Consider the following 25,043-nt stretch of genomic DNA (forward strand, 5'->3'; position numbering starts at 1 on the left):
AGTATTTGCCATCAATCTTTTAACTCTTCTTAATAGTTGTCTAATTCCATTGGTGAATTCTGAGATGTTAATACATTTTTTTCCTCCTTCCCCTTCAAATTTCACAAGTTGGGAGATTACATTCTAAGATACCTAGTGATATTTCAGTGTATACTCTTGTGGAAAAGTGATGTAGAGTGGTTTCCTCCAAATCATACTTTGTAAGGTTTAGAAATTGTTTATAATGAATTGGGATGGTTTTCACTAATGACTGATAGAGGAATTCTGCTGGAAAATTGAAATTTTAATGGTTAAATAAATGGAAATTGATAAACAAGATTCCTCAAGACATATTGCTGATTGCACTGACCCCATGTAACATTTTTGTTTTTCAGATTTTGGATCACTCTTTGATCTGGAACACGACTTGCCAGATGAACTGATCAGCTCCACCGAACTGGGACTCAGCAATGGCGGTGACATTAATCAGCTGCAGACCAGCCTTGGCCTGGCCCAAGATGCTGCCTCTAAACACAAGCAGCTGTCCGAACTCTTACGGGCTGGGAGCTCCCCAAACCTCAACATGGGGGTTGGTGGCCCTGGCCAGGGCATGGCCTCTCAAACGCAACAGAACAGCCCTGGGATGGGGATGTTGAACAGCATGGTGAAAAGCCCCATGGCGCAGGCTGGGCTGACTTCTCCCAGCATGGCGATGGCTCCGAGCGGCCCGAACCAGGGTCCTTCAGCCCAGTCTGCAGCAGGAATGATGCCAACAGTAAACAGTCCAGTTAACCAGCCTGGCATGGGAATGAACACGGGGATGAATGCTGGCATGAATCCGGGGATGTTGGCAGCAGGCAACGGGCAGGGGATGATGCAGGGGCAAGTCATGAACGGTTCAATTGGAGCAGGCAGAGGCCGACCTAATATGCCCTACCCGAACCCAGGAATGGCAAGTGCTGGCAACTTGTTGGCTGAGACGCTGCAACAAGGCTCTCCGCAGATGGGAGGGCAGGCTGCACTGAGGGGGCCACAGCCCGGAGCCATGAACAAGGTAAGCAAGGCAAGCTGGGCTTGATTTGTCTTCTTTCTTGGCATTTATTTTGTGAGGCAGATCCCTCTGCAGTAGGGATTCTATAGAACAAGGTTCCTCTGCAGTAGGAAAACTGTAGAATAGGGTTTTTGTTTCTTTACCCCAGGATCCAAGACTCTTAATTGTTTATATGATGTTAAAATTTAAGTGATGGGAGGCAAAAGTTGGGTCTTGCTCAACAAGCAAGAGTGTTTCTAGATTAACCATCTTTTTTTCTTTTAAGTCCTGTGAGAGTACAGGTTATCAACAACATGGAAAACTTAACTTGGTAGCATTTAGTCTTTTCTTTTATGCCTTTGTCCACAAATGTGTTTTACCATCTACCGTGGTGAGTGTGATGGGAATGTTTCAGGATGTTTTAGAAGTTTGGAACTTCTCTGTGTGACACTTAGTAAGAACATTTTTTGTCTCAGCTGTGTTATGTATTGCGTTATGCTGGAGCAGATGAGAAGAGGCAAATGCAGGTCTGAATGGACTGAAGCATAGTGTGTAAGACGTACATTGCCCTTGAGAAAAACTTGAGTTATTGGAGAAAGAATGCATGTTTAAATACCCAAAAAAGAAGTGTAGGGTTGTTGAAGACTATTGGCACCCAGATCTAGATTTAAATTTCAGAAAGGTTTTGTGTATCGGAGAGTAAATTGGAAAGCAGAAAAAGGTTTTCTGTTGGTGGGGGAGTTAGATGTGCTTTTATAATTCAGGAGATAAGAATAAAATTGTTGTAGGTTGCTCTGAAAAGATGAGAGAAGAGTGGTTTAAAAAAGTTAGACAAGCAGCTTCCCTAGAGTAGGGAAACAAGTGAGTGTGTGATCTCGTTTGTGGTGTTTTTGATAAAAAGAAGCCTGGAAAATATCTGTATTTCAGCTCACTTTAGGTGGATTTTTTGTGTTTATTGGTTAATGAGTGGAAAGTTTTTTTTTTTTTCTAAGGTGCTTTATAACACCTGAATAGATTCATCTTGGAGTGACCAAAATCAGTCTGCTTGGAGGGCTTGTAATTATAACTAACACAGCCTGTAAACGTATTTGAAACGAGTGAAAATCAGTGCTGTGTCAATGATTTTGCTATGCTTGAACGTATTAAGTAAAATGATGTTAGCGTAGTGTCTTGTGACCATTATTAATGGCAAGCTTTTTTGGTCTTAGCTGGTTGCTTGGGCTCAGTGTGCTGCTAACCATGGTCCCGGTATGTTTGGCTAGGGATGAGCTGATGTTGCAACCTGTTCATATCAAATATTCTTGCCCGATAAATAAGATGTTGCAAAGTCAGATTGCTACAGTAGAAAAATCTGTACACAGTTCAGATTGGTAAGAAATAAGTAGCTACTTTGAGGTATTCTTGTATTGGAATTAGATAATTCGTTGCTTATTGGCTCTGACAAAAATTACTTTGGTGCTCAGAAAGCTGTATGCAGAGGGCAGAAATTGATGCGTTGAGAGTTTGGTGAAATGCCACATTGTCATCCTCAAACCTAAAGTAAGGTTTTAAATTTTTAAACAAACAAAAGTCCTCCTCTTACCTGGGAGAAATAAAGGCCACAAATTGAGGTTTTGGCTTTTGACATAGTTCAAAACTAAATCATCTTCCTGGCGTTCTCAAACTCCGGAGTGTGCTGAGTATCTAAAATAAGCAGCGTTTTGTGCTTTCTGGGAACCTCCCCACCGAATAGAGAACTTCTGCTTTTTAGCTCATAATCCCAGACTGGTTTAAAAATGAAAACCAAAACTTTGAGCTCTTTACGCCTCGAGAGAAAAGCCTCAAGCCCGGCGGGGTGAGCGTAGCGGGCGCAGCCCGCGCGGAGCAGTTCGAACTGCCGGATGCGCAGGAAGGGTCTGAAATGGAGGCTGAAATTCCAGAACGTCTTCCATTGGTTTGGCTGCTGGCAGGCAGCCTGCCTTTCGCTTCGTGCAGCCGAGTGAGCAGGAGCTGACAACAGGCATGTCTGACCGTTTTCTCCCTCCACCCATCTGCTTTTGTTCCCCCCCCCCCACCTACAAATCCTCAAAAAGCAGAGGAAAACAGAGGACCCCGAGCAGTTGTTTGCAAAAGGCGGCTTTTTTTTTTTTTTTTTTTTTTAATTGGTAAATTTAGCCCTGTGTTGCTGCGAACGTGGGAGTTTGTGTAATAACTTTCAGGCGCTTCCTTCATCGCTGCAGAAACGTGCATTATTCAAGAGCTGTCCTTCGGCAGGAGGGGGAAAAGAGCAAAGCAGGCGCTTCGGTTCTGTTAACTGCGTCGGGTTGGCTTGCCAAAGGCAGCCTCTTCAGGTGAAGTGAGGGTTGCCTCTGTGAATTGGCTTTCAGTAAAACAGATGTGTTGTCAGCCATGGTTTTTACAGGCGAATAGCTTATGTTTGCTGGCATGTGAACTAATTGGGAAGGAGGATGTTATGCTCTCCTAATAGCAGAGATGAGCTCCGAGCGGGTATTCCATTTGTACAGTAAAACTGCTCGTGTTTCTGCTTTGTTCTGTGGTCCCATGGAGTTGCTGAAGCATTTTCTTCCTCTCCTCCTGAAAGATGGGCTGGCAGCAGTGGAATGCTTGATTTGCACATTAGGCACAGAGTTCCCCGATTTCTTAGCTGTGAACGTTACTTTTTTAAGCCTGGAGATCCCAAATGTCAGTGTGACTGATTGGTTTGGGGTCACCAGGTGGGCATAAATTGGGATCATGGTATCCTGCCACTTGTCTTGGGGTCCAATCCTGTTATGTGTGATACAGGCAGTCACTGAGATGGGAAGAAGCAATTGTCTGCAAACCATCGCTACACCAGTTACATGGCACTGTATCCAGGAGCTAATGCAGGCTTGAAACTCACCTGGTCATTTAAGATAATAATTTGAATATAGTTTCCTGATCCACTTCATGCTGGCTGAGTGCAGAGCGAGCCCTGAGATTAGGGAGGGGACGTGTTAAAGGAGAGGGTGGTGCTGCTCCGAGCAGGGTGTGGGCCCTGCTTTGGTACCAGAGTCAGCTTAAAAATACCTGTGGAGGTTTAGCCTAAAAGGAAATTCTGGAGAGGGGAGGAATTGTAACAAATTTAGCTTTCTTGAATAGCTTTTTGTTTTCTGTGTGCTTGCTGGTGTGCATGTGAAGTGTAACGGGAATGTCTGTCCTCTTAAAATAGAGTTTTGGAAACTGTTTGTAATGCTTTGATTCTTTCAGCATTTAAACATTTTTCAGGCTTCTTATTTCACTGGCTGGCCTTACAGCTTTGGCTAATTTAAGTGTAAAGAGCTAATTCAAGCTCCACAGTAAGTTAAGAACAAATTTGTGTTCCCTGTCTTGAACCATTCTTCATTTGGAAATCCATATATATATAGTTAAAACCTTCCTGTGGCCCTTCAGCTCTTCTGCTGGATTTTGCCCGGAGTTCCCAGGTTTATTGGGAGCTTGTTAGAGGGGGAGAGATTTTGCATACGAGTTGGTGGCTGTATTTCTGTGATCTTGCAGCGGAGAAATTCACCTGACCTTCAGGTCATGTAGATGGAGTATCCTGCTGATCCCAGAAGTGCTCTGGTACTCGATGAAATGGACATGAAGGCAATTCAGATTAGCAGGGAAATTACAGCCTTTGCTATGTGATTATTTCACTCTCGTGAAATCACTTTAAACATTTAGAGCTCCAGTGTTAATTTTGTCATTTGGCCTATTGTCTCCTGTGAATATATGGAGTTCTGCTATTGTAATGGAGACACTATTGTGCTTTACCACTGCTTAGCACTTCTGTTAAGAAAAATAAGTTGTAATGTTTTACAAATGTGAACATAATTTAGATTTTCCATACCTTTCTTTAAATAAGGCAGTAAGAAATGTCCAAGTCTTGTTCAAAATTGCAGAATTTGAAAGTGATGATACCCTCAAATAGTAAATTTAGGTAAGGGAAATGAAAAAAAGCTTGCTTCTTAGTGTTAGCACGTTCAGTGTAACATTCATTCCACGTTATAAAGCAACCAAGAACACTGACCTTCTACATATCGCTTTCACAAAGCATTTGATTCAACACGTGGGTCTGTCCACGGTGTTTAGATTCCATGCCCCAAGTGTGCCATGCGATTGAGCACTAAGCCATTGAAAGTGTGGCTGCACACTGTGGTCCTGAGGTGAACCAAGGTGTGAAAAATGGGTAATTGCTCACTTTATCCCAGCGCAGGGGAGGAATGTGTCTGGGGGAGAAAGGGAGCAGTAAGGACTTGTTTCTGGGGTGGGTAGGGGAGTTTCTTGCAGGGATGACCGTGCAGTATGCTCGTCTTGCAGTACGTATTTTAAATGTAACGTGGTCAAATGCAAAGAATCTTTAGCAGGCCTTGCAAAGAATGCAGCAGGTATCACGGGCACAGTTTTGTTGTTGCTAAATTCCAGAAGAGAACTGCTAAAACTGACTTCCTGCTTTAGGGAAGTTAATTTCTACCCGTTGACATGTGTACGTGGAAAGATTGCCTTCGTGTAGCCTTAACCTAGTGCATGTACTGCAGTTACCTCAACAGAGAGGCACAGCTGATGCTGCAAACATTGGATTATTTGGATCAATCTTCTCATATCTTCATTCTGTTTCTTCCTTACAGTTAGCTTTGCAAATCTTCAAATCGGTCACAGTTGCTGATATGTAGCTGGCTTCCAAATACCAAGCTCTGAAAGCAACTGCCTCACTGACAGAGCAACAGTAGCAAATTTGGCATGTCTGCATGCACAGCTCCAACAGGTATTCCTCCTCTGGTAGGGGTTGTGCTTGTGGCACCGACAGTAAAACGAGAGGCAGAGTTGTTGGTTGCTTGACTGTCATCCAAGCTGAAGATGCATCTGTTTGGTGGCATTAGAACAAAGCAGTGGGGAGTTTCCTCCACCTCTGGAGTTGCCCTGCTCCGGCTGGGGAGGGGGGACAGGAAAATTGAGCGAAGTTGTTTTCAGCTCTCTATGGCAGGAAGAAGCATTTGAGGTTGTCACCTATTAGCCATGTGTTGTCATCCTTCATTGCCCTTTATTTCTCTTCTCCTTTACTGTGATGTGCCTTTGTCTGCTCTTCTTCATGTGCAAGTCCTTGTGTGCGTGATGAAAGGAACTCGAGGCTCTGAGGTGAGGAGGAAAACAGATGGGGGGGAATGAAGAAGAAAATGGAAAGAGCAGTGGAAGGAGCGAGCAGAAGTTGTACTCACTGCCTCTGAGCTGTGACTCGGCCGCGTAGGGTTTTGCATGGTATTTCAGATGAAGCCCTGTACCTAAATGGCACTGATACCACCCTTCCTTGGCTGGTGCTTCTGCACTTGATGGTGTATTTACCCCTCACGCCCAGCAGGTCACTAATTTGGTGAACTGCATGTCAGTCTTTCTGGTCATTTCCAACTGATGAACTTAAGCACTCTGAGGTGCTGCTTGCACATTGCTTTTAGGGTCAGTTTGCTGTGCCTGCTGTCTGTCCTGGTCATTGCTTTGCTGGTATTTGCTGCCTCTGTGGGCCGGGACAGGATCACTGGGGTCAGCTGGGCTGAGTGGGGCACGTGGTCTGCTGCCAGCTCCCAGAGGATGGGGTGGGGGCAGAAAGTCCCCTTTGGGGGGTAGGTGATGGTTCTCAGCCCTAGGGAGAGTGCATTTCTGCCATGGAGGTGACCTTACTGAGGGGCTGATTTTGCACCCCAAACAATGTTAATGGCTCAGCTCACACTTAAAGAAGCATCAGAGATATTGGTGCTTTGTCAGCCTGAGCTGCACATCTGAAAAAGCCAGGGGCTTCACCTAAAACTCGTATCCAGCCGTACTGTTGTGGGTACAAAGGTTCACTGGCATGGTCAAACCTCGTCCCTGTGTTTCATCAGAAAGCTTGGCTTGCCAGTGACATAGCAGAGGCGCTCTGGGAAGTCCAGGTTTGTCGTACCCCTCTTGCCAGGACAGAGCTGGCTCATCAGGCCACGCTCGTTCTGAGGCCGTGGGTATCAACATAAGTCCCAACTTGCTGAAGGTGAGCAAATTGATTTCTTTTTTCTCCCCGTGACATCAGGGTGTGAAAACGTGCCTTCACCCTAATCTGAATTGGCTGCTTAGTTTTTTTTTAAAGGATGGTAGCAGTGTGTAACAGCTAACTATGGAGATGAATTCAATTAACTTAAAACTTTGCTTAAAAATGTCCATTCTTTGATGTGTTCCCGATTTCACCCTTTCTGGAACCAGAGATCAAGCTGTCTTTCCAGGAAAACCCACCTTGTTTTCCTAAGGAAGTAATTCCCACTGTCAGTCCTCCACTGAGCCTTGAACCTGTTGGTCAATTCGAGGCAGCAGTGACAGTGGGAAAAGTCTCCCCAAAGTTATCAGTGCGTTTGGCTCTCAAGATTTTTTTCTTCTCCATCCAGCTTGCACAGAGGAGAGACCTTACTGGTCTTCTGCGTGGAGGCAGGAAGGCCTGAAGTCTTCCTACCTGCCCCATTTCTGGCAGCAGCTGCAGGACTGATCTCCGTGCTTATTCCTCGTAGCGGAGACGTGACAGAGGCAGTGCCGAGCGGGACAAAGGAAGTGTTTTTAGTTCCTCCTCGTTGCGCAATTTGTCTGCCACACGTAGAGGCCTTTTCATTACTCTCCGGTGAATTACTGCTGTGTAATCGTGGTTATCGCTTGTGGGGCAAGAGGGGGGGTTGTCCCCAAGGAAATTCATTTAGATATCGAAAGTGGCAGAGCTGTCAGCGAGGTTTCTGCCCCGTTTCCTGTAGCATAGGTTTGATCCTGCTTTATTTATAAATGAAGCTGAAGGCCTTTGGAAAGGATTCGCAGAAGTTACAGCCTGAGGAAGGAAAACTTCTGGCTAATCACAAGTAATCTCTGGACTTGAGGATTGCTTTTCTGTGTACATTGGAGAGGCTTGGTGAGGAGCAGCACCAGGGTGCTTCTGCTACAGGAAGAGCATTTGACGGCAAATAGAGGAGTGATAGGAAGGAGACCTGCGTTAGGAGCTTGTGTATGCTTTTTTGGATCCAGGAAAATGCCCAAACTTGAACCAAAAAATGTCAAATAGACTGAACGTTGAGTCAAGTGCTAATCTGAACTGAAGCATACAGCTCTTTCAAGTATTTCTGGGCTTCATTTTTGTGAGTTATGGCTCCTTGAGGATCCTGACTGAGTAATGGTGAGAGCGTGGTAATCTGAACAAAAATCTCAAATATTCCTGGTCCTCTATCACTGGTTGTTTTGGTCTTAGAAGGCCAAATTTTCCATGGAAAATAGATGGGAATCAAATGGAACAAGCTAAAGAAGAAATGATTTTGTTGGCACGGTTGATGGATCCTAACTGTTCCTCGGATTCTGGAGCGCTCCAAGGCACCAAACCACAGATTCTGGTGTGCTGAAACTGTTGAATATGCAAAGAGGGGACGCACAGTGCAGAAAGCAACATATAGCCTGTACATATAGCCTGTACGAAACACGAATCTACTTCCCCTATAGATGAGTGGTTCAATAGATTCGTGTTGTTAGCAGTGTCCTTGCTGTCTCCTTTGACCTTGAGTACTGCTCGCTGCAAACCAGTTCCTGTGCCGGGGTGATCGCGGTGTTACCTGTGCCTGTTCTCTTGAACTGAAACCGGGGTGTGCTGCACGTGCATTACTGCAGTCCTCTGGAGGGGAGCTGTGGGAGTGCTGACAGCTGGGTAGGAGGTATTTGGGATAAGCCCTGCTGATATGGATGAAGGGGGCATTTGTCCCCAGGTGGACTGTACACAGATGCAGGGAGAAGAATTCTTCCAGACTCGAGTTACATAGTTCATGGTGCAGATTTGTGACTGAGAAAGCTGGAACGAGAAACGTGTTGAATGAATTCATTATAATAAAGAAAGAATCAGGCTAGTTCTGACCAGACTTGTCCTCAAGGTTGATAAATTGGTCTTACTCCGTTTCTAGGATCCCTGAGGTAGAGGAGTTAATGTGTTGTGGATGTGGATACGTACACAAGAAGGGGAGCATGTGGATCAGAATTGCACTGCAGTCGTTTCATGGCTGTGATCATTCTTGCTTCTCTGAAGTGTTCATTTGCCTTTTGAATTGCGAGCTGTGTTATCTTACTTGAACTTCTTGCCATTTTAATTCCTAGATGGGAATGATGAGCAACCCCAGTCCTTATGGTCAGCCATACAGTCAGAATACTGGGCAGCAGATCGGAGCCAGTAGTCTTGGACCTCAGATGCAGAATAAAGCCGGACTGCAAAATAGCCTCCCGCAGTTCCCAATGGACAAGAAGCCAGTGCCTGGGGCAGGAATGCCGAACATGGTAAGTAGAATGAAAAATGTCCCCAGTAAATGTTGTAGCAGTGTGCAGTGCTCAGATGTTGCCCTGTTAAAGGTCTTGCAGCTGTGAATTCACGCTCTGAATCAACATGCAATGCACTTCAACTCCTGAAAGGAGTGGTGTGGAGAAAAGGGCTGGGCTGTTGCTCCCTCTGTTCATGAGCTGCACCTCTGCTCTTCACCCTTCAAACCCTGTTAGCAGAGGAAATGAAAAGGAGCTCCTTATCCAAAGTGACCTTTGCTCTCCGGTCCCATCCCTGCTCTTGGGGTTGGTTCCCTGGGTCTCTCAGTGTGAATTCACCTTGAGGGTTGTTCTCCTGCTGCTATTCACTGATGCTTTTGGGAGAGAGAAGCAGCTCTTAAACGTATCACATGTGATAGTGCCTAGAAGCCCTGGCTGTGTGTGTTCTTGTGCTCTTACATGAACTCGTGCAATGCTCCTGACATTGCTGTAGTAGCCCTGTCACTCCCCCTGGCCCTCCAGCACTGTTACAGCAGCAGGGCATGAAGAAGGGGGAGGTGAGTGGTGGCCCAAGCTTATAAATGACAAGCGTTAACATTAGCCTCCCCACCTTGAGTTTAGCACTAGTGCCTAATGTTCTAGGAGAGCAACAGCTGAATGCGTTTGCCTCGTTATTCTGAAAGTTTAAATTGATTGGGGAAGACATACAGCATTGTCTTACTGTTCTTGTTTTTTTTTGTGCATATATGTTCTTGTTTGTGAAACAAAATCGCTCTTCTGAATATAGCTTGTGTTTCTCACTGCTTCAAATTTTACATTGATTTTTCTGCTTCCTTGGGGTTCAGTCTCTTGATCTTAGTAACTTGCTAAAAAAAAAATGCTTTGAGGTAACTTTTGTGCCTTAGATAGAGCCCATGGGGTTAAGATCTCCAATTTAATGTTTTTGTTTTTTTTTTTTTTTTTTTTTAAAGTAGAGTATGGATCACCAGAATCCTAATGCAACCCATTGGGTGTATGAACCAGTAAGGAGGCAGCCAGAAATTGCTGATCAGTATCTCAGGTGTCAAACTGGTGTTCAGTGCAGAGCGTATGACTCTTGAAGTTGAGTTAGTACCCTGCTGGGTCTAGGAATGAAAAGTGCTTGCTATCTCAGTTGTCATTTGGGCGAAAAAGCCTAAAATTGCAAAAAAGACAGAGTTATACTGGAGCATAGAAGAACCACGAGGCGACTGAGTAACTGGTAAAGTCTTGTAAAATGAAAGGTTAATGCAGGGATTGAAGGGCTATGGAAAAACTGGGGTTTAGGAATCATTGAATCACAGAATGGTTTGGGTTGGAAGGGACCTTGAGCACCATCTGGTTCCACCTCCCACCAGCCCAGGTTGCCCAAAGCCCCATCCAGCCTGGCCTTGAGCACTTCCAGGGATGGGGCACCCACAGCTTTTCTGGGCAGCCTGTGCCAGGGCCTCACCACCCTCATAGTAAATAACTTCTTGCTAATGTCTAAGTTAAATTACCCCTTTTTAATTTAAAACCAGTATGCAGGTAGTTGAGCTCTTTAATGAAAAAAAAAAAAGAAATCTTCAGAAACATTCCCTAAAACCTTCTGTAAGTGAAGAGTCCGTTAGAAACGGAAGGCTGCTGAACTGAAATGAGACAAGTGACAGAGTCCCTGAGTCCCTCTTCTTTGTGAGAGCTTCTCACATTTCACTCGCAAGAAACACAAAAGTCTGAAGACATAAACAGAAGTATGGAAGAAGTAGTAGGTGTTGCCATACTTGACATTACTTCTCTGGCCTGCATTATGCTGAAGTTGTGCTGCTTCTCCTGCAGAGACTAGCAGAACCTTTTTCTGAATGTGTGTGTGCGAGTTTCCTAATGGCAAAAGGTTCACGAACTTCCCCTTCATTATCCTTTTCTAGGAGTCCCACAGGAGGGGAAAAACTATCCATTTTAAAAGGTGCTTTCTTCTACTAATGTAAGAATTGGGGATACGGTTCCCTAGCCTCTAAAATGAGGTGATCATCTGAGGTTGAAGTGCTGTTAATATTTTTCTGGTTGGACTAGCACCACAAATGACTTGTGAGCATGTGCAAAGTTAAATTCTGCCGGTCCTCGATAAGGCGAGAGCTAGAAATAGGAGGGTGTGGTGTGGGGAAGACTTTGTGGTTGGCAAGAGAAGTGCTGCCCACGCTGTTGTTGAGCGGTTGTTTAAAATGGGTCATCCAGAGGTGCAGATAGATGGGATATTCCCTTGGTTACACAGCGTAGTGATTCTTCATGGATTTATTTTTGGTGTTCACATGCTAAATAGATGATTCTTAAATAGATTTATTTCTGGGCATTTCTTTTCTGCCTCCTCCAGGGCCAGCAACAGGCTCCCCAAGTTCAGCAAGCTGGGATGGGGCCAGCAGCATCACAAGGAATGGGGTCTGGAGCCCCAACAGCGGATCCGGAAAAACGCAAGCTCATCCAGCAGCAATTAGTTCTCCTCTTACATGCTCACAAGTGTCAGCGGCGAGAGCAGGCCAACGGTGAGGTGCGACAGTGCAACCTCCCTCATTGCCGAACCATGAAGAATGTCCTGAACCACATGACACATTGTCAGGCTGGCAAATCCTGCCAGGGTAAGTGAAGGAGTGGTGATATAGATGTCAACCTTTGCAAGACCAAAAAGGCTCCTAGTAAGAGAGAACAAGTGGGCAGCTTGGGAAATGGATTTTTTATTTTTTAAATTGTCTGTCCCCTTAGGAATGTGTATGGTAAACTTCTGAGTCTTAAAGTTTAGCCAAGTTAAGGCAAGATAACAAAGAGATGAATTAAGATGTTTTGCTCAGCGTTGTAACTCACTGCTAGGCCTTTTGGATGCTGCCTTCTGCTGAGGGCAGACACAAAGGAGGAGTCTGCTAGCAGGAATCTGTATCCCCTAAAAAGAAGGGAGAAGTCTCAAGCAATAGGTAGCCAGGAGTTAAGCTGCTTCTGGCACCGGTGAACTCTTCAGTCTATCCTAGTAGCCAAAGAAAATGTGTGTTATCTTCTTGCTACCCTCACTTATCGGGGTTGTCCTAGAGGCTGGCATGGTAATTGTTTGATTCTATCTGTCTGGTTCCTGATGTGCATGGTGTTGTCCTCTGAGCTAGGCTTGGATGCATGACGTGGAGCTTCCAAGCAAGCTTTAATTGAGCCAATAGTATTTGAAGGAGTCTAGCTACATTTTCAGGGCTAGTTAGTACCGAACTACTTAAAGTAATCCTTTACTGAACTGTGATATAGATGTGTGCCCTGAGAGTATTTGCTCCCTACCCAGGTTGTATTGACCCCGTTGAGATGCTGGCAGTAGTTTGTAAAGGTTTTCCTTTCCTTTCCCTTCCCTTTCTCAGTGGCACACTGCGCGTCTTCCCGACAAATCATCTCGCACTGGAAGAACTGTACGAGACATGACTGTCCTGTGTGTTTGCCTCTCAAAAATGCTGGGGACAAAAGAAACCAACAATGTAAGTCTGCTACAAATTCCCCTGTATTAGATAAACCATTAAATTTATGTTAGGAGTTGAACTTGCTTGCACCCAGGTGGTAATGGTGATGCTCTTGGACCTGGAAATGTGTAATAGGATTTTCCTCTTGCTTTGTCGTGGCAGAATATTTTTATGTCTCTGGTAGCTAGATTTCTAACTTCCAAATCAAAATCTATTGGATTTCCCTAGCAGGAGAGTGGTAAAGGTGAACAAGAAACAGTACTCTCAACTAATTGATTTGCTTTTCTCTACCACCTCTTCGAGCTGAGGAGCTTCTGGAAACAGACATGCGTATGCAAAGACGGTTGTGCCATTTTGGTCCTGATGATCTCTGTTCTGTCTTCATCCTCTGACTGCATTATGTTTCTTTCCCACCTCCCTTTTCTGTCCCTATGTGTTTTCCTGCCAAAACTTTCAAGATTTGTCATCATGTTACCTTTATGCTTTTTCATGCTTCTTAATGTATACTTTGGGCTCTTCTCATGACCACTGTGAGTTGGGATATTTCATGTTTTAAGAAAATGATAATACATGTAAAATGAAAAAACATAACAGTGTCTGTTGAAGAACTATACCTTCCTGTCTTTAACCTCTGTGACCTAGGTGCCTCTGTTCTCAGTTTTGAGCAAACAGATGTCCTAAATACTTAGTGTGGGTTTCCTCAGCAGCTCGAAGGGAAAACAGCATATTCCTGGAATGACTGGTTGGGTCAAAATTTGTCTCTGTTTCATGACAGCTTTTCCAAATCTGGCCTCTTATCTGCGTAGTCCTAGAAGGTGGTGTTGCTTTTGAATAGGCAGTCATCTCTTTTTCCCTGTTTTTATGGATCTCTGGCTGCCTTCTGTTGTCTTTACGAACTTTTTGGCATGTTTTTTCCAGCACTGCTGGGCGGAGCTGCCGTAGGACTTGCAAATACTGGCTCGGTTGGTGTGGGGCAGCAGACAACGCCCAGCATAAGCACTACCAGTCAGATAGACCCCAGCTCCATCGAGAGAGCCTACGCAGCCCTTGGACTGACCTATCAAGGGAACCAGATGCAGACACAGGCTCAGGCTCAAGTGAAGAATCAGCAACAAGGACAGCAACCCCAGGGCCTGCGCCCTATGAATCCCATAAGTAAGTAGATTTGTCAGTTAAAACACAAATTACAGGCAACTTTCTATGCTATATCTAATGCAAATTTTCTTACCTGATACCTGAAGGCAGACAGTTCAGGTATCTGAATGCAGATAGATACAGATAGACCTGGGATGTCAGGCTGCTCAGTGCAACAGGGAACGTTAGAGGACCGAAATGCCTTTCCTTACAAAAATATTTTTCTGTGAAAAGTGTTTTCTTTGGAGGGGAAAAAGTATTTTGGGGGAGAAAGGTTTTCCAAATAACTTGATTTAGTGTTGTTTTTTAGCTTCATTATTGTACTGTTTTGCCAGTTCCAGGAGGTTTGGGAGTTTTTAATTGGAAATGCACGCATCAAAATGCTTGTGTTTAAGCGTGCTTTCCTTGTCACTCAGACTAGCATTTTACAGTTTTATCTCAGATGTGTAATGCTTCTTTTAAAAATGTGTAAAGTAGTGTGTACAAAGCAGCTCTCTGAATCTTGTCTTGTGGACTCATGTAACTGTAAGCTGTGTGGCTTATTGCAAAATCACAGAAGACATGAGAATTTTAATTTGAAGAGTTTAATTGTACCCTGGCTGTCATTGGTGTCCAATCAAGTAACCCTTAATCATCATATCCGATGCTGATAGTTTGAGATTACATCACAGGAATTTTTTTCACCCTCAGCTCTTTGCTTGAGTTGCTTAAGCAGTGCTGGTTTTTAATTGAAAAGTGGAAAGCTGGGCTGGTAGGCATTTAACCCATGCTTGTATGGGATTGTAGTGCTCCAGCCTATATGCTCTGTGACAAACTCTTGAATGAAACGAGTGCTGTGTTAGTGCAGGATTGCCAGTGGGAAGGACTGAGAGATTGCCAAGGAGAGTAAGCAGCTGGTTGCAGGCTGCAGTTCTGATGTGCTGTTTCTGCACAAAAGAACATCGTATTCCTGAGTTACTCAGAAGAAGACTGTTAAGCAAAGAAGACTTGTTAATGAGATGACTGATCCTCATAGGTCACATATACCTTGTATACTGCTGCAACGTTGCCTTCAGTGTGAAAAGAGAGCCTGGTCTTGAAACAGGAAGATAAAATATGATTTTCTGCTGTATGTTAGTGCTTTACAAATGACTGAATTTCTAGAAGGTCCAAAATGTTATAGTAAGGGGCTTAGAAGTTTGAAAGAGATGTAATCAGTTTTTTGAAGTGGTTCTCTGCTTTGTTTCTTCAAAAAAATGAGACAATTTGGCCTGTGACTTCTTAATTGGGCATTCCTTGTAGCACTGATTCAAAAAAAAAATAAAGCTAAAGAGGCGGGGTTGAAAGGTTCTTGGAGAGTGAAGAACTGGTGCTTAATGGAGAAAGGACAACCATGGAGAATGTGGACGTTTGACTTGTTTCATTGTTAGGAGTGGAAATTAGAAAGCTGAGGTAGGAATCAGCTTACGGACTGACTGCATGCCACCTAGTTTAGAAGAAATACTGGGATTTGGTGAGTACTCTGGTTTTGAAGAGATGCAGTCCTCCAAACATTAAATAAATCATTTTGGGCAGTTGAAAAGGGAGAGGTGAGGCAAGGGTTTACAGTTGTCTTCTATACCAGCTTGTTCTCAGATGGTGTAAAAGTGAATTTGTGAAGGATAAAAGTGATTAGGCTAGGGGGGCTTCAGAGAGCTGTATGAAGGGGCTGTTAAACAACTGACTAGGATATTAGAGGTATATATTAGACTTGCTTAACTTAGTTTCAGTGGATTTCTCCTGTACAGTGTCTAATTTTGCTTGAAGTACGAATTCTGTAGGATTTGGATGTCTTAAATACATGCAAAGCCTTGTAATGGGTTTCATGCTACTCAGCTTCACAAAGTGATCTATTCAGAAGTTCTGGGCAGATATACACCGCATTTCTCATCATTATTGGAGTCTTAACTGCAGTGTGTAGGCACTTCTTACGGTGCTTGAGATCTGCCACGATGCAGAAAATGAGATGTTGGTACATAAATTACTAGCACTTCTTCCCGCAAAGGTTTGTCAGATTTTCCTCCTTTTTAGCACGAACACAGAAGTTAGCTGTAGGTTCCCTGAGTGTGGAATGAGTGAGAGGGGATCTTGCCAGATGTAGTTGTAGCTGATGCTTTGTTTTCAAAGCCTTTGAATATCTATCCTAAGCCTCTGAATCACAGAAAAAACTTCTAAGCAAACAACAGAATTGGTTTGTAATGCTGGACCTTTAGAGGGTCACAGGAAAGGACACGGGTACATAACATGGCAGCAAATGTAAATGGCTTGTTTGAGAAGTTCAGGAAGGTGTGCAGAACAGTAATACTGTGTGCTGCTTCACCTTGAGGTCACCAACGTTCTGCCTCAGACTTCAATTTGGTAAAAGGAAGGGATAAGTGGTAAAGAGAGCAGACAGTAATTAAACTCCTTCCACAAAAATCAAAGTACTTGAAAGTCTAGACCCTTGTTACTGCTGAGCAATTGCTGTTCTTGCTTAATAATTAAGCTGGTTGTTTTATACTTACGTTTTCTAGGTGCAAATCCAATGGGAGTGAATGGAGGAGTAGGGGTTCAAACCCCCAGCCTGCTGCCTGACTCGATGTTGCATTCAACCATGAATTCCCAAAAGTAAGTTGAATAATTCTTTGCAACCCACTGTTTTGTTCAGCTGCAAATGCTGATGATTGCCTGTAGTAAATGAGATGAAGGCGATGGGAGTGTGTGTAAGGGTTTGCATGCTTGTGCCGAGAGGGGCTGAGCAGATCCTTGCTGCTAAGGACAATTGGCAAGGAAGCCGTGTAGTTGGGATATCTCAGTTCGTATCCTTTCTAGAGGTCTTGGTGTCCACTTGAACTTTGGCACTTGGTGCTTGCAAACTGATTTTCTTAGGCCATAGAGGTTACAGATGTTATCTGGATTAGTATCTGGGCAGATCTGAAGCACTGGTGCGTTTGCTGATTAGGATGGCATACCACGAACTTGCCGTTGCTCCACAGTGGGAGTTAAGGGGTGAGTTGTTCGCTGAGGTGTAAAAGTGATCCTTGTGCTTAAGTCTCATGGCACTTCTTGAATAAACAGTGGGATAAATTCCATTGATTGTTATCTCTCCCTTTTGGATTTTCTAGCTTTTGTTCCAGTTTTCCAAATCCTTGGGTAGCACAGCGTGTACTCTTTCATGGTCCTCTTTAATCCTGCGAGGGTTGCGTTGTTTTGGTGTCTGTGCAGCTATTTCTGCACAGTTTGTCCATTGATTAAGGAATGGCTGAACTAGCACTTTGTCCTAACATTAGTCAAAAAGAGGCTATGACTGTAAGATGACTAAGCTTGGGCTGGACTTCCACCCTCAAATTCTTACTTTGTTTTGAAGCTCCATGATGAGTGAAAGCGCCAACGTTGCCAGTTTGGGGGCTATGCCAACAGCTCAACCATCCAATACTGGAATCCGAAAGCAGTGGCATGAAGACATTACTCAGGATCTCCGAAATCATCTTGTTCATAAACTGTGAGTAGCTAGCAACAAAACTAAGGGGCCAGAGTGTGAGTTTTGTGAGGGTTGGTGGGAAGGGAAAGCAGAAGCCTGACAGAGGTGCTCCTGCTTTCCTTGTTGTCCATGGAGCTGCACGTACTGCTCCAGGGCTGTGGTACTGGAAGTGTTCCACTCTATACTTTGGCCATCAGCATGATGTGAGTGTTGACCTGGGAGTGGTAGCAGTGCCTCAGCCTGTTGGAAGATCTGCTTGCTGCTTTGGGTTGGTGCTGAGGCCCTGGTTTGGAGACAACCTAATAGCTTGTGTGCTTTTTTCTTCAGAGTCCAAGCCATATTTCCTACTCCTGACCCTGCAGCACTGAAGGATCGACGGATGGAGAATCTGGTGGCATACGCTCGGAAGGTGGAAGGCGACATGTATGAATCGGCAAATAGCAGGGTGAGATGCTGTCCTCTGTCATCATTTGCACATCTCTGAGCCCCCTCGGCAGTGACTGGGGAGGAGGAGGAGTGGAAGCACAGATGAGCCTCCCAGGCTGAGGAAGAGCATGTGCCAGGGCTGCTGGTGTCTGCCTGGTGTGCTGGGACTCGGGGTGGTGCCTGTGGTGTTGTGCTGTGCTTGAGACTTGCTGGGGTCTTGCAAAGGCAGCACGAAGCTCCATGACAGTACCTGTAAAGGAAGAGCTTCTTTCCCCTTCCTTCTCTCACCCCCTCGATTGATTTGATTACTTTGATTACTGTGACCCGCTGCCTTTACCTAATGCATCTCCTTTCCTGACTTGTGCTCCTCCCCTGCAGGCAGAGTACTATCACCTGCTAGCTGAGAAGATCTATAAGATTCAGAAGGAGTTGGAGGAAAAGCGAAGAACCAGGCTGCAGAAGCAAAACATGATACCAAATGCACCAGGCATGCCACAGGCTCCCATGAATCAAGGGCCCAACATGGGACAGCCTCAGCCAGGAATGTCTGCAAGTAAGAACAGCTGGATTACTTACTACTTGGTGCAGCACGATTGTGTTCTGTCTTTATGGTAGACTGAACATTTTGCCCTCATCATTTCACAGATGCCTGGCTTACTCAAAGTTAAACTCAGCTTCCTCATCTTCAGAAATACTTGCCAAGTCTTTGCCTTGCTTATCTATTAATTGATGGCCATAGGTTATATAAAATTTTTTAGTCTTGTGAGCAAATTGAAATATCCTAAACCTTTTTTACACTTGTTTTGATTGTTTTGAGGTTAGAGGGAATGGAGACCAAGTTGCGCTCTTAACACTGGAGAACTTCAGTCTCATCACGTTCACCTCTATAAGTAATCGATTTGAAGAGAACCCCACTTACTGCAGAATAAATGTATTTTATAATGCTTAGTTGTGTGGTGTTTAAAATGATTGTCGCTATTACTGTTGTTGCTAAGCAGAGTCTGATAATTGAAGTGCTTTTCCTACTTGCATTTATGCCCCTGAAAGTGTAGATAGTGCTTATTCTGTGCCACATTTGTATTTTGGACAAATGGCATTTCCAGCATGTAGTGAAAACCGGATTCCTATTTTTTTCCCATGTAGCTGTCTTCCGTTACACAGTAGCTTGAATTGACCCTCCTAATGCTGAACAGATTATTATTAGATTCTTTTCTACCCAGGCATTTGTATAATTAGAAGAAAAATGATTTTTGGAGAGAACCTAATGATCAAAACTATAATGCTGCTAGAGTGTAATGTTTCTTTACACCACTAGAAAGTGATGAGGCTTTGCCAGATATCTAGTATTCTTGCTTGAGTAACAGGGTAAACACAGATAGCTATTTCTTGCAGGTGATATTTGCCCTTTAAAATGGGTAGGGATACCTGCTGATGCTTTTTTCAAATTAAGTGCTGCAGATCATTAACATACAGGATTTTAACCTGTACGTTTCTCTAAAGTTTCTCTAAATGGCATTGTGTACTGTGAGTTAACTATACAGGAGAAGTAATATTTTTAAATATTTCAACTAAAATCTACTTTAGGGTGACTTGTCTGTGATTCTGGACTGACAGCTCTAGAGACTGAAATAGTCTTTCTTAAAACTAAATGCAACAGCTCTGCAAGCATGATAGAGATCTGCCCTTCCCCCCATATGACTCCCCTGAGAGTTTCCTTCTCAGAAGGATTTTCTCCTTGATTTATTCAGTTCTGCTTGTTCTTAGTTACTTCACAGATAAGAAATGAGTTAAGACATCTAATGGGAACAGATGTATAGCTGTCAATGACACTAATAAGTTATCTTAAGAAGATAGTGTCAAAATTGGAATTAGCAATTGAGGAGGCAAAAAACTTCCCTTTCTTTTTCCGAATGCTGCATAATGATCCAGTAGTTTCAGCATTGTTCTACAAGAAGCTTAATCTGTGTTTTCTCCCTTTTAAATATAAATGTATCTTGGTAAATCCAGTCCTGGGTCTTTTCGTGCTTGAAGTCAGAACTGGAGATGCTGAGATGCGTTACCAAGGTGCAAGAGAGGCCTTTAAGATTAGTACTGTGTATTTATTTGCTGTAACTTCTGTAGAAGGTTGGCTTTCAGCAGTTGATGTGACATGAGGGTGGTTTTTCACATACATCAGTAGCTCTCAGAATTCGGAGCTTTGATAAATACTTTGAGCCATATAGTTCTCATAGTGTTTGCAATCTAGAAGTGCAGTAACGGCATAGTATGGTCTGTAGAAGTTTTTGTGGTCTGGAATGCTCATGAGCTGCTGAGTTTCTCATTGTACTTTGGTAACATACTTCCTATCTGTCCTCAATTTCCAAAAACCTGTCTCTAAGTCAGAACACTTTCCCCAATGGGATATGCTCATATTTCCAGGGAGACTTCTGTTTTTTTGCTCCACAATTCAGGGACTTAAAATAAGAGTGTTTAGAATTACTGGAAAGTGCCGGTGCATTTTTTGTATGTAGATTTAAGTGTGTAATTTTCATTAACATGGTTGGTGGATAAAACCTGGTGGTCTCTACATGTCATAATCTTATTCCAATGTCTTTTTTTCCAGATGGTCCCCTTCCCGACCCAACACTGATACGTGCCAATGTGCCAAACCAGATGATGAACCGCATGCAGGCACAGCCAGGTAAATACTGGAAGAAAACATGCTCCTGTGATTGTAAAGGAATCTTGCAGTTAGGCAGCTCTTGCTGCAGCCCTTGTTTCACCTGCTCTTTTCCCATTTGTTCAAGAAAAGAGATTTTTATACTTTATAATACATGCATAATGGTGTTTCATGATCTTGGGAATTTGAGCTACTTGTTAGCTGCTTGCTTTGTTAAATGAAGAACTTCATGCTTGTGGAAATTGTTTGTCTGAACAGAGGATGGTGGGGGTCAGTCAGACATGGTGGGCCTAGTCAGCTTAGACGAAGATGTCTCTGTAGCTGAGGGAGGATGGTGAGAATTACTGCTTCGAAGGAAAGGGTGGAACCTCTGTTACGTGTACAAGAAGTATTGTAGCCAACATAAAAAAAGGCACTTAAGGAAGTGAAGATTTACTGTCTGAAATTAAAGAAGTGAATTTCTAATAATTAAGGTAATGCAAGCTTTCTGAAGCTATATGTGGAAGCAAGTCTGTCAGGGGAAAAAAACAGTCTGTTCTGAAGGAGTATGGTATCGATGTCACTATCACTTAATATTTCAAATTGATCGATGTAATTGGTCGATGGGCGGAGATATTTCCATTACTGTATTGCATGCTTAAAAACTAATTAAAAAAAAAATAACCAGGAGGAAAATAACAGCATTTCTTCTGTAAATCTTGAATGGTATTCGAATGAAAATTCAGGTCTTTGCTCATAAGCGTTTTTTTGGCACAAATGTGCAGGAATGAATCAATTTGGCCAGATGAACATGCAGCTGTCACCGATGGGACCCCGGCAAACCCCTCCTCTTCAGCACCCTGGACAGCTAAGCCAGGCTGGGGCCATGAACCAGGTCAGTGCGCGCTTCCTTTGGCCAGGGCACCGAGCTCGCGGGATTGCCACCCTTGGCTGTGCTGCCCTTAACACAGGCAAAGAAAATTGAATAAAATTCAAACACGCCCTGTGTACTGCAGACACTTCTTTTGCATCCCCACTAAAAGATTTACTTGCTCTGTAGTCAACCTTAGATCTTGGTGATTTAAAAAAAAAAAAAAAAAAGTGATTCCGTTCAGTGAAAACTAAGTTTAAGTGGGGTTTGGAGGCTGTTGGACTCCTGAAACAAGGAACAAACCTAAGCCGTGGTCCCAGACTGAAATCAGTATCCTGTTCCTTAGCAGACAGGGAAAATGATCGTAATTTGTTTTTTGAAAGGAGCTATAGCAGGTTTTCCGTATTGTATTCTACATATAAGTGGCAAGCATCCATTTCTGCAACAAGAAAAATGTTTTTTTTGTAAAATGTTAAAGGCATATGCACGTTGTGTGAAGTGGGTTTTTCTTTTCCAACAGATGGGATTTCCTTCACGTATGCAACAGCCAGGAGTTGGCCAACCTTCTGGTCAGAATCAGTTTCTGCAACAGAACCCATTCCCTGCTGCTTCTCCAGGAATGAACGCAGCGAGCATGCCTATGGCTCAGCCTGGCAATCAGACACCAGTTTCTCAAGTAAGCTTGTGATTTTTGGAAGTGGCTTCAGTGGGCTCTATCACATATGGGTTTCATCATTCAAGTTTGTAGTAACGGAGAAGAACTTGTTTTCTTAAGATGCTGCTGGAGTTACAGTCAACTGAATTCATGTATTGAGACTCAGCATTTTCTTGGCTGTAGTGCTGGTAATGGCAGGGGTGAAACGTTATTGGCTTGTTCTCAGGCTTAAGTTTAAGTGGCAGGTTTTTTAAGATTGTTTTTCTGGATCAAGGAAGGAATTGTTATTCAGCATATAGTAAAGCATTTCGTGCTTAACAGCAGAGCCTGAGAAATTAAGAGATGCTGAAAGAGTAAGTCACATAAAAGCATGTCCATCCAGGACCACCAAATGTCTGTTGTTGGCTTAGGGGAACAGGAGGGTTGTCGCTACTAAAGATCTGACCTTACAGTCTAGCAGTTTCCTTTCTGTCCTTTCCCTCTCCATTTTCAGCAAGAACCTTTCAGGCCAGGAAGAAGTAGGGAACGTCAGTTTGCTTCTCGTTGATGGTTCTTCCTAGTTTGCAGGCAAGATTATTGTGGAGTGACAGCTCTTTTTTTTTTTTTTTCCTTGACCAATCCATTTATTTATAATGTCAGTGCAGTTACAGCTGTACTTCTGATGGTAAATTCAGTTTCTAGTCTTGGGGGTGGATGGTGTGGGCACACTAAGTATATTTGAATCCTTTTTTTTTTTTCCACTGTGGTGCATTGTCCCTTATTGAGGATGCACATATTGACGTTTTTAGAAAGAAACGTTTTGTGAACTGGAAGTGTAGGTGTTCTGTTCTTAAGATACATTGAGTATGAGTTGCTCAGTTGAAACTTCTCTTTTAGAGCTGAATAAACTAGCAAACGGCTTTATGTTCTATGTTCATGTGGAGCAAAATAAATTGCCCAGTTCTCCTCTTGAACCAGTCTAAAAAAAAAGTTTATCGCTTTAAAAAGTGTGCCAGTAATGGTGGGAAAGCTGCCATTTAACAGCAACTTCTCTCCTTTTCTGTTCCAAGTTGTTACAAATGTGTACTTGTTCTCCCATAGGCACAAATGACCAGCTCTTCCTGTCCTGTGAATTCTCCTGCGATGGCTCCGGGTTCTCAAGGGAGCCATATTCACTGCCCACCTCTTCCACAGCCTCCCATGCACAGAAATTCTCCTTCTCCAGTACCTAGTCGAACCCCAACACCTCACCACACGCCCCCGGGCTTGGGATCACAGCAACAGCAGGCGGCAGCAGCAGCCACCACTGCCCCCACCCCTACTCCTCAGGCGATGCCACCTGGGCCGCAGTCGCAAACTATGCACCCTGCTCAAAGGCAGACTCCGACACCTCCACAGGCACAGCTGCCTCCACAGGTCCAGCCTCCAGTTCCCGTTACCCCCTCTGCGGAGCAACAGCAGCAGCCCCTGTCACAGCAGAGCACGACCGCATCTGTTCCCACACCAACAGCACCGCTGCAGCCTCAGCACCCCACAACACCTGTAAGGAACTGCTTTAATGGTGCATATGGGCAAGTGTAAGGTTTAGGTTTTTAGTTAATGTTTATTTTTGTGTGACTCTGATGGAAGTAGCTCTCGGGAGGCTTAATGTAAAAAAAATTATTGCATTTGGGAAGTAACATTTTTGCCTCGAGACAAGTCTGTAGGTCACCTGGTGATTCCACAGAAGTATTTTTCATGCATATTTAGAAATTTGCTGTGAAGCATGTATCAGCCCTTTAGTTATAGCTGTGTACACACAGTGATGGTGTGCAGTGAGGAACAATATGAAATTAGCTATATGCTAGTTCTTCCAGCGCATGTGTCTGTCTGTCTGTAGCTGGAGTTGTGTAGCAATATGTACTTCAGGTTAATCAAGCAGAAGTACTAGAGTGCATTTAAACTTGGTGGAAATAAAGCATAGGTGAAAGATAGATTAGAGCAAAGAAAAATAATAGGTTCACTAGAAGCCTATTTGTAATGTGTATTTTTTCCTCCTCAGCTTTCACAACCAGCCGTAAGCATTGATGGGCAGGTATCCAACCCCCCATCCACCAGCAGCACAGAAGTGAACTCTCAGCAGACTGCTCCAGAGCAGCAGCAGCCACCTTTGCAGGAAGTGAAAATGGATATTAAAACAGATGAGGGGGAGCCAGAACAAACAGAGCTGCAAATGGAGGAGAAATCTGAAGTGAGTTTCTTGGTCTGTTGTTGGGTAGAATATCTTCATCTAGTGCTGTTAGATGCTCTGTCTCCATAAAAGAGATTCCTCCCAGAGTTCAGTGAGGGCTGTGGATGCTATCTGCTGCTGCTGCTCTTGTGATTGTCATCTTCCCTCCCTCTTCTTAAAGTAGGGTCTCTGTTTTGTGGTTGTGTATGACAGGCTGCTTTACTAGTCCATGACAACTTGTCAGTGAGGACAACAAGGAGAGTGGCTGCCAGCACTGTCGTCCTTCCTGCAATTGCAGTGCAGGACAGACTGTCAAACCTGTGTGAGGAGCAGGATGAATGCCCCTGGGTCTGCTTGCAGCTCAGAATTGTTCAACAGTCTATGACTGCTACTACAGTAGTGTTTAAAGATATGTTCTAGCATATCTAATCAAGTTTTAGGCAGGTAACAACTACAAAGTAGACAGCCTTAATCCTGGGGAAGATTGGTGGGCAAGACAGCAGAGAAATTTAAAGGACAGAAACATGGCTGGATGACTCTGCAGGCAGCTGTGACAGGCTGTAATCTAATTTTCAGGTTAAAGTAGAACCAGTTGTGGAAGAATGTAAACCAGACCCAATGGAACAAGAAGAGAAGAAAACAGAAGTGAAGACTGAAATACCAGAGGGGGAAGAAAGACCTACTACTCCAGCTACTCAGTCTTCTCCAGCAGCAGGACAGTCTAAGAAAAAAAGTAAGCGGGAATGCTGACTGAAATTCATCTGCCTAGAGAAATCTTGAGAAGGGGTTGGAGCAGATGGGGACTGAGCTTTCTTCAGTGGTGATCAGTAGGCTTATATGAATTGGTTTTGTGGCTTTTTTTTGTGGCCATTTCTTGGACAA

General features: G+C 43.8%; 1 protein-coding gene across 1 annotated transcript in view; it reads left to right on the forward strand.

The window, feature by feature from the left end:
• EP300 (EP300 lysine acetyltransferase) overlaps window positions 1-25,043 on the forward strand; it is a 62,970-nt gene that overhangs the window by 14,863 nt on the left and 23,064 nt on the right. The window contains exons 2-16 of the mRNA XM_084507216.1: window positions 375-1,033; window positions 9,140-9,316; window positions 11,661-11,922; window positions 12,676-12,789; window positions 13,690-13,926; window positions 16,437-16,530; window positions 17,270-17,404; window positions 17,711-17,828; window positions 18,188-18,362; window positions 20,412-20,489; window positions 21,233-21,342; window positions 21,839-21,994; window positions 23,054-23,494; window positions 23,994-24,182; window positions 24,738-24,894. Of these exons, the coding sequence (XP_084363342.1) occupies window positions 375-1,033; window positions 9,140-9,316; window positions 11,661-11,922; window positions 12,676-12,789; window positions 13,690-13,926; window positions 16,437-16,530; window positions 17,270-17,404; window positions 17,711-17,828; window positions 18,188-18,362; window positions 20,412-20,489; window positions 21,233-21,342; window positions 21,839-21,994; window positions 23,054-23,494; window positions 23,994-24,182; window positions 24,738-24,894 (3,102 nt within the window). The remainder of the gene's footprint in view (window positions 1-374; window positions 1,034-9,139; window positions 9,317-11,660; window positions 11,923-12,675; window positions 12,790-13,689; window positions 13,927-16,436; window positions 16,531-17,269; window positions 17,405-17,710; window positions 17,829-18,187; window positions 18,363-20,411; window positions 20,490-21,232; window positions 21,343-21,838; window positions 21,995-23,053; window positions 23,495-23,993; window positions 24,183-24,737; window positions 24,895-25,043) is intronic.

The sequence above is a fragment of the Aythya ferina genome (assembly GCF_964211825.1).
Source record: "Aythya ferina genome assembly, chromosome: 1".
Classification (NCBI taxonomy): Eukaryota; Metazoa; Chordata; class Aves; order Anseriformes; family Anatidae; genus Aythya; species Aythya ferina.